The sequence below is a fragment of the Nerophis ophidion genome, linkage group LG28, assembly GCF_033978795.1.
Source record: "Nerophis ophidion isolate RoL-2023_Sa linkage group LG28, RoL_Noph_v1.0, whole genome shotgun sequence".
NCBI classification, from domain to species: domain Eukaryota; kingdom Metazoa; phylum Chordata; class Actinopteri; order Syngnathiformes; family Syngnathidae; genus Nerophis; species Nerophis ophidion.
In genome coordinates this window covers 30,651,376-30,663,875 of record NC_084638.1, presented here as the reverse complement: position 1 = coordinate 30,663,875, position 12,500 = coordinate 30,651,376, and the positions used below count along the sequence as shown (strand labels likewise).

The 12,500-nt window shown below is 37.0% G+C and overlaps 1 protein-coding gene across 7 annotated transcripts in view; it reads right to left on the bottom strand.

The window, feature by feature from the left end:
- The window catches only part of rapgef6 (Rap guanine nucleotide exchange factor (GEF) 6), a 341,924-nt gene that overhangs the window by 254,978 nt on the left and 74,446 nt on the right, over nucleotides 1-12,500 (bottom strand). For 6 of the 7 annotated variants that reach the window (XM_061891505.1, XM_061891506.1, XM_061891508.1 and 3 more), the window contains exons 3-4: nucleotides 11,513-11,569; nucleotides 4,743-4,826 (exon numbers count right to left, since the gene is read on the bottom strand). In XM_061891505.1, the coding sequence (XP_061747489.1) occupies nucleotides 4,743-4,826; nucleotides 11,513-11,569 (141 nt within the window). Of the gene's footprint in view, nucleotides 1-4,306; nucleotides 4,544-4,742; nucleotides 4,827-11,512; nucleotides 11,570-12,500 lie in introns of those variants that run through there. The other variant, XM_061891510.1, reaches the window with a different exon arrangement.

Below are 12,500 nucleotides of genomic sequence, written 5' to 3'. Positions count from 1 at the left end.
AATAACAGTCACACTTTTACAAGAAAAGCTTAGAATGTTGGCAATGTTATGAAAAGAGTCGCAATTTTACTCGACAAAAGTCACAATTTCAAAAGAAAACTTTAAAATTGTGGCAATATTGTAATAGTAATTGGAATTTTACTTGGCAAAATGATGACAAAAGTCATCATTTTACTCCGAAAATGTCACTATTTTATTTTATTTTAAGAACAACAACAAAAATTGGCAATACTGCGCTAAAAGTCAAAATTGTATATGACAAATGTCACCATTTTGCATGAAAAAGTAATAATTATCCATTAAAAAAGTTATAATTTTGCAAAAATATATTGCAATATTACAGAAACACAAAGAATATGAGAAATTGTTCCCAATTTTCCGAGAAAATAGTCGACACATTGTGAGAAAAAACACTACTTTTAGCTGATGTTTTGTTTGTAATTGGTTTTTAATCTTCATTATCTACTTCTAGTTATTACAGTATGTCTCTCTATGTATACATATTTTTTTAATTAATTTTGGCCAAATGGGGCACATTTAAATTTCTTGCACACACTTGTTATTTCATATGTTGGCCAGACGGGAAGCACTTCAAATGTTTACACACACTTGTTATTTCAATTGTATTTGTTACCTTCTTGAGACCGCCGAAAAAAGCCTACCTCTTTAGGACCACCCTTTCTAGATATATAAAGATTTGTATTTAAATTGTTAATAATATATACATACTATGCAAATATAAAAAAGCTTGCTGCGAAAAATGAGTTGGAATTTCACAAGAAAAAGGTCACCATTTCAAAAGAAAAGCTTAGAATGTTGGCAGTATTGTAATATAAGACGTCATTTTAGTCAACGCAGGTCAACATTTTACGAGAAAAACTGAACATGTTTGCAGTATTATGTTAAAAGTTGGAATTTTACTCAATAACAGTCACACTTTTAAAAGAAAAGCTTAGAATGTTGGCAATTTTATAAAAAGAGTCACAATTTTACTCGACAGAAGTCACAATTTTGGAAGAAAACTTTAAAATGGTGGCAATATTGTAATAATAATCTCAATTTTACGAGGCAAAATAATGACAAAAGTCATCATTTTACTCCGAAAATGTCACTATTTTATTTTATTTTATTTTAAGAACAAACCAAAAAAAATGGGCAATATTGTGATAAAAGTCAAAATTGTATATGACAAATGTCACCCTTTTGCATAAAAAAGTAATAATTTTACATTAAAAAAGTTATAATTTTGCGGGAAAATATTGCAATATTACAGAAACACAAAGAATATAAGAAATTGTTTCCAATTGTCTGAAAAAATAATCGACACATTGTGAGAAAAACACTACTTTTAGCTAATGTTTTGTTTGTAATTGGTTTTTAATCTTCTTTATCTACTTCTAGTTATTACACTAAGCCTCTCTATGTATTTTTTTTAAATACATTTTGGCCAAAGGTGGCACATTTCAATTTCTTACACACACTTGTTATTTCATATGTTGGCCAGATGGGGAGCACTTCAAATGTTTACACACACTTGTTATTCCAGATGTAATTTGTTACCTTCTTGAGACCGCCGAAAAAAGCCTACTTCTTTAGGACCACCCTTTATAGATATATAAAGATTTGTATTTACAACATTAATAATATATACATACTATGCAAATATAAACAAGCTTGTTGTGAAAAATGAGTTGGAATTTCACAAGAAAAAGGTCACCATTTCAAAAGAAAAGCTTAGAATGTTGGCAGTATTGTAATATAAGACGTCATTTTAGTCAACGCAGGTCAAAATTTTACGAGAAAAACTGAACATGTTTGCAGTATTATGTTAAAAGTTGGAATTTTACTCAATAACAGTCACACTTTTAAAAGAAAAGCTTAGAATGTTGGCAATTTTATAAAAAGAGTCACAATTTTACTCGACAGAAGTCACAATTTTGTAAGAAAACTTTAAAATGGTGGCAATATTGTAATAATAATCTCAATTTTACGAGGCAAAATAATGACCAAAGTCATCATTTTACTCCGAAAATGTCACTATTTTATTTTATTTTATTTTAAGAACAAACAAAAAAAAATGGGCAATATTGTGATAGAAGTCAAAATTGTATATGACAAATGTCACCCTTTTGCATGAAAAAGTAATAATTTTACATTAAAAAAGTTATAATTTTGCGGGAAAATATTGCAATATTACAGAAACACAAAGAATATAAGAAATTGTTTCCAATTGTCTGAGAAAATAATCGACACATTGTGAGAAAAACACTACTTTTAGCTAATGTTTTGTTTGTAATTGGTTTTTAATCTTCTTTATCTATTTGTAGTTATTACACTAAGCCTCTCTATGTATTTTTTTTAAATACATTTTGGCCAAATGGGGCACATTTAAATTTCTTGCACACACTTGTTATTTCATATGTTGGCCAGACGGGGAGCACTTCAAATGTTTACACACACACTTGTTATTCCAGATGTAATTTGTTACCTTCTTGAGACCGCCGAAAAAAGCCTACTTCTTTAGGACCACCCTTTATAGATATATAAAGATTTGTATTTACAACATTAATAATATATACATACTATGCAAATATAAACAAGCTTGTTGTGAAAAATGAGTTGGAATTTCACAAGAAAAAGGTCACCATTTCACAAGAAAAACTTAGAATGTTGGCAGTATTGTACTATAAGACGTCATTTTAGTCAACGCAGGTCAAAATTTTACGAGAAAAACTGAACATGTTTGCAGTATTATGTTAAAAGTTGGAATTTTACTCAATAACAGTCACCATTTCACAAGAAAAACTTAGAATGTTGGCAGTATTGTAATAAAAGTCGTCCTTTTAGTCAATGCAGGTCAAAATTTTACGAGAAAAATTGAACATGTGTGCAGTATTATGAGAAAAGTTGGAATTTTACTCAATAACAGTCGCACTTTTAAAAGAAAAGCTTAGAATGTTGGCAATTTTATGAAAAGAGTCGCAATTTTACTCGACGAAAGTCACAATTTTGTAAGAAAACTTTAAATTGTGGCAATATTGTAATAATAATCGGAATTTTACTCCTAAAATTTTACGATTTTACAAGAACAACAGAAAAAATTGGCAATACTGCGCTAAAAGTCAAAATTGTATATGACAAATGTCACCATTTTGCATGAAAAAGTAATAATTTGACGGGAAAATATTGCAATATTACAGAAACACAAAGAATATGAGAAATTGTTCCCAATTGTCTAAGAAAATAGTCGACACATTGTGAGAAAAACACTGCTTTTAGCTCATGTTTCGTTTGTAATTGGTTTTTAATTTTCATTATCTACTTCAAGTTATTACACTATGCCTCTCTATGTATATATATTTTTAATCAATTTTGGCCAAAGGTGGCACATTTAAATTTCTTACACACACTTGTTATTTCATATGTTGGCCAGATGGGGAGCTGTTAGGATCCGCCGCTCGGATCCTACATTATTTGGTTGTTTGGTCCTTTTTGTGTGTTTTCTTGTTGTTGTTGGACTCTTCCGTTCCCTGACTTGTGTTCATCACCATGGCGACTTCATTTGTTCCACCTGCACTGGCTCCTGTGATTTTTACTTTAGTATTTAAGCCTGCATTCTTCCTCAGTTCGTTCTTGGCTCATGGTTTGCGACACGCAACAGTCACGTATGGTTTTCTCTGCTTTGTAAATTCTGTGCTAAGTTACGCCTTAGCTTCTTGTGCGCTCGGCACGTCAATGTTTGGACTTTGGACTCTATGCTAAGTTTTAGCTTAGCTTATCATGCGTTCGGCACGCCGTTTCTTTTGCCTGTTTTGCACTGGTATTCTTTTATTTTTGTATATTAAATCACGTCTTAGCTGCGATCCTGCCTGTCTGGTCCTCGGGCATCTGGGGGTGACAACACGCGCATCCAATATGCGTTCCACATCAAATGTTTACACACACTTGTTATTTCATATGTTGACCAGCGGGGGAGCACTTTTAAAACCGACACACAGTCAATTTGACAAATCCCTCCTTTTTGAAACCACCCTATATTTGATATATTTCACCACCAGGGGTGCAAATGAGACATTCTCTATTAGATGCAATGGTTTTCCGTAATGGGACCATGATTTATGTCATCACTTGTTCACCGTTCCTCACAGGGAAGGTACTTTTCCTTGTTGATGTCTCAACAAGGGTAGAAATACAACAACACACACACACACACACACACACACACACACACACAGCAGGGAACTGGAGTCACATGATTTGAAAAAAAAAAAAAAGAGCGGCAACAAAGAAGTTTAAGACCACTAACCAGGAGAAGGAATTGTACAGCAGGTCCACTTGTTGGAGTCCATGGACGAAAAGTAAAATCCACAAAGAAGAAAAGTCCCATCCAACGGAGTAGTGTGTGTGTGTGTTTATATGTGCTGCTCTACGCTGCTATGTCTGTCTCAGTGTGTGTGAGTGTGTGTGTGTGTTGCTCATTTCCTGCCTGGGATGTGCTTGCGGGCTCCAGGCTGGACAGGAACACATGGCCAGCCACTGCTCCGCCCGGCCTTACACATTCCACACACACACACACACACACACACACACTGACCTGTTTCACTACACCCTGCTGTGACCATTACCAGCACACACTTCCCCCACCCAGTTATCAAACTGGCGACACACATGAACACATGCCTGCTCACTGCCCTGAGGTTGTTGGAAGTTTACGTGAGTGCGTGTCGCTGCTTGCCACTTACCAACACCTGGCCAGGTACATGTGCTCCTTGACGAAGACGGACCCAGAGAGCAGGATGTACCAGCAGCTGGCGATACTGTCCGGGCTGCAGAGAAGGAAGAAAAAGGTTTTTGGTTCCACTTTTGAACTGTTAACGTTTTTTTTTTTCTATTATGTCTTGAAAGAAAAACCTCTTTCCTCAAGGAAAAGATACCTAAGGGTGTCCCGATCCGGTACTGATATCAGACTGATATCAGCAAAAAACAAGTATTATCTTTTATCAGCTTGAATGGGGAAAGAAACTTGCACCAAAAAATTATTTTTCGTCCTAATCACAATTTTTTTCATCCCTTTAAATCGTTCACAATTTACAAAAAGGGATTAAATATATACTTATATTCAATATACACATACATATATATACATACGTATATATATATACATTGATTGATATTGATTGATATATTTTTATTTCAAATATGCAAAAAACATATTAGGGCTTCACGGTGGCAGAGGGGCAGAGGGGTTAGTGCATCTGCCTCACAATACGAAGTTCCTGTAGTCCTGGGTTCAAATCCAGGCTCGGGATCTTTCTGTGTGGAGTTTGCATGTTCTCCCCGTGAATGCGTGGGTTCCCTCCGGGTACTCCGGCTTCCTCCCACTTCCAAAGACATGCACCTGGGGATAGGTTGATTGGCAACATTAAATTGGCCCTAGTGTGTGAATGTGAGTGTGAATGTTGTCTGTCTATCTGTGTTGGCCCTGCGATGAGGTGGCGACTTGTCCAGGGTGTACCCTGCCTTCCGCCCGATTGTAGCTGGGATAGGCGCCAGCGCCCCCCGTGACCCCGAAAGGGAATAAGCGGTAGAAAATGGATGGATGGATGGATATGCAAAAAACAAACAAAAAAAAAACAAACAAGAGCAAGCATGATCCAATACAGTGCTATAGCCTTAACGGCTATTATAACAAAATGAAAACAATGAAGAATAAAAAACAAAAACAAATGAGCATTCGACTTTTTTTTTTTTTTTTTTACATATTTGAAAAGGAGTGAGAAGAAGTATACACTTATTTAATCCCACCCCTTTTCTTTAAATCATAAATTACTCTGAGCTCGAACTTCCTTGTTCACTCTATGTACAAACTTAATGAGCTTGTATATAAATAAATGATAAATATATACATATATATTTAGATACACATGCATACTCATATATACAAACCCCGTTTCCATATGAGTTGGGAAATTGTGTTAGATGTAAATATAAACGGAATACAATGATTTGCAAATCATTTTCAAGCCATATTCAGTTGAATATGCTACAAAGACAACATATTTGATGTTCAAACTCATAAACTTTATTTTTTTATGCAAATAATAATTAACTTTAGAATTTGATGCCAGCAACACGTGACAAAGAAATCGGTAAAGGTGGCAATAAATACTGATAAAGTTGAGGAATGCTCATCAAACACTTATATGGAACATTCCACAGGTATGTGCCGTGATTGTCATGGTCCACGTCTTGGACCATGTCATATTCTGGTTTTGTTTGTTTTGTTATCACAGCCTGTTTTGTATTTGACATCTTTAGTTCCCGGTGGCACTTCCTGGTTTGTTTCGGTTGCCTAGTAACGCATTCAGTGTCACCTGTTTTTGATCACGCGCACCTGCCCCTGATGATTTCTTTGTTTGCCTTTCGTTCTCGGACTATAGTTTGCTACACGCAACAAGTGACATCTTAGTTACCGCATTGTGGTAACTATCTTTTTTCCCCCTATTAGCTTCCATGCTATTTTGTTTGTTTACGTGTTCCTAGTTTACATACTAGCGCTTTCAGTTCATTCTAGCTTCCACGCTAGTTCTGTTTGTTTTGTCTTTAGTGCCTAGGTGCCAGTATTTCTGTTATTAGTTTGTTTTTGTAGTTGGGAATAAATCTTCATTCCTACCTTAACGCTGTGTTCCATCACTGCTGCACCACGAGAACGCAAACACACGCCACCCAGACGTCACAGTGATTGGGTATAAAATCAGCTTCCATGAAATGCTAAGTAATTCACAAACAAGGATGGGGCGAGGGTCACCAATTTGTAAGCAAATTGTCGAACAGTTTTAGAACAACATTTCTCAACGAGCTATTGCGAGGAAGTTAGGGATTTTACCATCTACGGTCCGTAAAATCATCAAAAGGTTCAGAAAATCTGGAGAAATCACTGCACGTAAGTGATGATATTACGGACCTTTAACCCCTCAGGCGGTACTGTATCAAAAAGCCACATCAGTGTGTAAATGATATCACCACATGGGCTCAGGAACACTTCATAAAACCACTGTCAGTAACTACAGTTGGTCGCTACATCTGTAAGTGCAAGTTAAAACTCTACAATGCAAAGCCAAAGCCATTAATCAACAACACCCAGGAACGCCGCCCGCTTTGCTGGGCCCGAGCTCATCTAAGATGGACTGATGCAAAGTGGAAAAGTGTTCTGTGGACGCACGAGTCCACATTTCAAATTATATTTGGAAACTGTGGACGTGGTGTCCTCCAGAACAAAGAGGAAAATAACCATCCGGATTGTTATAGGTGCAAAGTTCAAAAGCCAGCATCAGTGATGGTATGGGGGTGTATTAGTGCCCAAGGCATGGGTAACTTACACATCTGTGAAGGCGGTATTGATGGTCCATATAGGTTTTGGAGCAACATATGTTGTCATCCAAGCAACGTTATCATGGACGCCCCTGCTTATTTCAGCAAAACAATGCCAAGCCACGTGTTACAACAGCGTGGCTTCGTAGTAAAAGAGTGCGGGTAGTTTCCTGTTCCGCCTGTAGTCCAGACCTGTCTCCCATCGAAAATGTGTGCCGCATTATGAAGCCTAAAATACGACAACAAGACCCCGGACTGTTGAACGACTTAAGCTGTACGTCAAGCAAGAATGGTAAAGAATTCCACTTTCAAAGCTTCAACAATTAGTTTCCTCAGTTCCCAAACGTTTATTGAGTGTTGTTAAAAGAAAATGTGATGTAACACAGTGGTGAACATGCCCTTTCCCAACTACTTTGGCACGTGTTGCACCCATGAAATTCTAAGTTAATTGTTATTTGCAAAAAAAACAAAACAAAGTTTATGAGTTTGAACATGAATTATCTTGTCTTTGTAGCATATTCAACTGAATATGGGTTGAAAAGAATTTGCAAATCATTGTATTCCGTTTATATTTACATCTAACACAATTTCCCAAGTCATATGGAAACAGGGTTTGTATATATATACATACATACACACACATATATACTAATGTATGTGTGTACAGTACATTGGAGACGGCGTGGCGCGGTTCGGAGAGTGGCTCTCCAGCAACCAGAGGGTTGCTGGTTCGATTCCCACCTACTACCAACCTCACCGCGTCCGTTGTGTCCTTGAGCAAGACACTTCACCCTTGCTCCTGATGGGTCGTGGTTGGGGCCTAGCATGGCAGCTCCGGCCATCGGTGTGTGAATGTGTGTGTGTGTGTGTGTGTGTGTGAATGGGTGAATGTGGAAATAGTGTCAAAGCGCTTTGAGTTCCTTGAAGGTAGAAAAACGCTATACAAGTACAACCCATTTTTTGTCAATATAAACAAGTACCAACTAACTATAGTCTCTTATGACTTACACATGCAAAGTCTCTCAGGCTGAAGCATTTTAGAAAGTATCCACAAACAAACATATCTGCATCATTCAACTTACTGCATCATGAACTTCATTTAATAAATTATTATGACCACGCATACAGTCAGTAAAATTCCGGTTTTGCTACACATCTAAAAATAGAGCTCTGCCAACTATCCGTCAGTCAGATACAGACGTGAGAGCTGTAGGTTTGATCATGTAGTATTTCTTTTCCCTCTGAGTAATATTACGCTAAACTACATGTAGCATGATGTGAAAGGGGAACTGCACTTTTTGGGGGGAATTTTGCCAATCATTATGAAAGACATGACGACGGATGGATTTTTGTGTAATGCATTCTAAATACTATATAAACGTAAATAAAGTGTGCCAACTGGAGCTCCACTATTTTGCCCATAAAACCAGATAAACAACCATTCAAAAAGAGCAAACGATACTCCATTTATATTTTGCTACTTAAATATTAACCAAGCATTAGTAATATTGGTAATATAAGCGCTAACACTGACTAACTATTTATATCGGCGACATGATCAATTCCTGCCTGCCGATGTTTACATCATCGAGTGGTCTGCTGCTTCCTCGCTTCCCTGCTCCCTGTAAGTTTATTCTAGCTCATAAATCATGCTTCTCACCTGGACACAAGGTGATATAATCTGACAAGTTGGAGCACTTTGACAGCCATTTAGGACCTGGAACTGGCGAGAAGGACACAAAAAGTGCTTGTACTTGCAGTCGGCATCCTAATGACAGCCGACCTTGCACAGTAAGTGATGCTTTATTATGTTTGTTGGCTCTAATAAAGGCTGCAGTTAGCAGAAATCAGTGATGAAGAAAAACAAGCAAACATTATGATACGCTTTTGAAGTGAATGATCAAAATACGTAAATATTCAATGTTATTATAAATGAATATATATTTACATCATGTAAATAAAACCCTAATGGAGGTGTTTGGATGTTTTTTTTTAAGATCTCTATAGGCACAATTAAACGGCTCCTATAGGCTCCAGTGTAAGCAGACTTTTGATCAAATGTATTTAACATTTGGAATGCATTAAAAAATGTTGTCATGTCTTTCATAACGATTGTGAATGATAGGCAAAATACCCCCAAAACAGTACAGTTCCCCTCTAATAGCCTTAATGGCCACATGCGTGGACAGCACCTTTTAGCTCTTAATTCCAAAATTGTGTACACTACTGAATTGGGGTCTTATGCCGACATATGGACACTTATACTGCCATCTGGTGGTCTCAGAAGAGTATAACATACAATGGAATTCGAAAAAAAAAGTGTAAAAATAAAAATGTGTACATAAGTACACATTTGTGTACTTATGTACTAAGTACATCATATCAAAAGATGATTTTTAGTTTTTATTCTAATTAGGGTCCAATAAGCCCAAATAGCAAAGAGAAATAAAAATAGCATGTAAACAAACAGCTTGGGCCTTAAGAGGTTAAATTGTAATGTCAGCATGTACAAACCTCGTTTCCATATGAGTTGGGAAATTGTGTTGGATGTAAATATAAACAGAATACAATGATTTGCAAATCCTTTTCAACCCGCATTCAGTTGAATATGCTACAAAGACAACATATTTGATGTTCAAACTGATAAACATTTTTTTTTTGTTGCAAATAATCATTAACTTTAGAATTTGATGCCAGCAACACGTGACAAAGAAGTTGGGAAAGGTGGCCATAAATACTAAAACACTTGTTTAAAACATCCCACAGGTGTGCAGGCTAATTGAGAACAGGTGGGTGCCTTGATTGGGTATTAAAACAGCTTCCCCAGAAATGCTCGGTCTTTCACAAGAAAGGATGGGGCGAGGTACACCCCTTTGTCATCAACTGGGTGAGCAAATAGTCAAACAGTTTAAGAACAACATTTCTCAAAGTGCAATTGCAAAAAATTTAGGGATTTCAACATCCACGGTCCATAATATCATCAAAAGGTTCAGAGAATCTGGAGAAGTCACTCCCAATAAGCGGCATGGTCGGAAAACCAACATTGAATGACCATGACCTTCGATCCCTCACACGGCACTGTGTGAAAAAACAACATCAATCTCTAAAGGATATCACCACATGGGCTCAGGAACAATTCAGAAAACCACTGCCACTAAATACAGTTTGTCGCTACATCTGTAAGTGCAAGTTAAAGCTCTACTATGCAAAGCGAAAGCCATTTATCAACAACATCCAGAAATGCTGCCGGCTTCTCTGGGCCCGAGATCATCTAAGATGGACTGATGCAAAGTGGAAAAGTGTTCTGTGGTCTGAAGAGTCCACATTTCAAATTGTTATTGGAAATATTCGACATTGTGTCATCCGGACCAAAGGGGAAGCGAATCATCCAGACTGTTATCCACGCAAAGTTCAAAAGCCAGCATGTGTGATGGTATGGGGGTGCATTAGTGCCCAAGGCATGGGTAACTTACACATCTGTGAAGGCACCATCAATGCTGAAAGGTACATACAGTTTTTGGAACAACATATGCTGCCATCTAAGCGCCGTCTTTCTCATGGACGCCCCTGCTTATTTCAGCAAGACAATGCCAAGCCACATTCAGCACGTCTTACAACAGCGTGGCTTTGTAAAAAAAAGAATGCGGGTACTTTCCTGGCCCGCCTGCAGTCCAGACCCTGTCTCCCATCAAAAATGTGTGGCGCGTTATAAAGCGTAAAATACGACAGCGGAGACCCCGGTCTTTTGAACGACTGAAGCTCTACATAAAACAAGAATGGTAAAGAATTCCACTTTCAAACCTTCAACAATTAGTTTCCTCAGTTCCCAAGCGTTTATTGAGTGTTGTTAAAAGAAAATGTGATGTAACACAGTGGAGAACATGCCCTTTCCCAACTACTTTGGCAGGTGTTGCAGCCATGAAATTCTAAGTTAATTATTATTTGCAAAAAAATAAATAAAGTTTATGAGTTTGAACATCAAATATCTTGTCTTTCAACTGAATATGGGTTGAAAATGATTTGCAAATCATTGTACTCTGTTTATATTTACATCTAACACAATTTCCCAACTCATATGGGAACGGGGTTTCAAAGCCAGTGAAGAAGAGTGTGTCAGGTGTGTACGTGAGCGAGTACTTACTAGAAGAGCATGTGGTTAGCCTCGTGTCTCTCATACCTGGCCGAGGTGCACATGGACCTGAGGGAGGAACAACGGCATTTTCATAAGTCGCTTCTTTTGCAGGATCATCTCAATACCGTGCATGCCTTTGCGCTAACATTTCAATGCATGCAAACAGTCCAAAAAGTTGCAACATGAGACTCTCTCAAACTCACAATTCCGGAATGTTCTCATGCAAAATGGGTCAGATCTCAATCTGGCTGAAAGAAGGCTCATTTCAGTGAAACATTTTTCCTGTCACCTTTGGAGGTGCAGCCCAGGAACATTCCGGACATGCTGAGCATACTGAACACTTACAAACCTGTTTGGCGCATCCTTACAGTAAGTAGACATCAATTGATATTGGGTTTTTTACCGATACTGACTATTAGTTGTCAATGAGGCTCATAACGGTTATTTGGAGTTGATATTCATTTGCACTAGGGTTGTCTCGATACCAATGGATTTTGATACTTTTCTAAATAAGGGAGACCGCAAAAAATGGCATCATTGGCTTTATTTTAACAAAAAATATTAGGGTACATTAAACATTTACACCAGGGGTGTCCAAAGTGTGGCCCGGGGGCCATTTGCGGCCCCGCAGCTAATGTTTTACCAGCCCCGCAGCACATCATTCTTAAAATACTAAAATATATATAATTTTTTTTAAACAATAAAAAGTGGAATAAAAGAGCAAATCAGTGAAATGCAACGACAAAAAGTAATAACACCATTTTTTAAATAATTTCCCAAAAAATAATAATGAATAAAAATCAATGTTGCTATAAATTATTGATTGATTTAAGGACAAAAAAGGACATAAATACAACAAACATAAAAACATGAAAAATATGAAAATTAGAAACAAAACTTTACATACTAATTATAACTAATACTAATTATACTAATTATCCTATTGATTGTTATTATAAATATACTAAACCAATTACAATATATATTATCTGAAGCT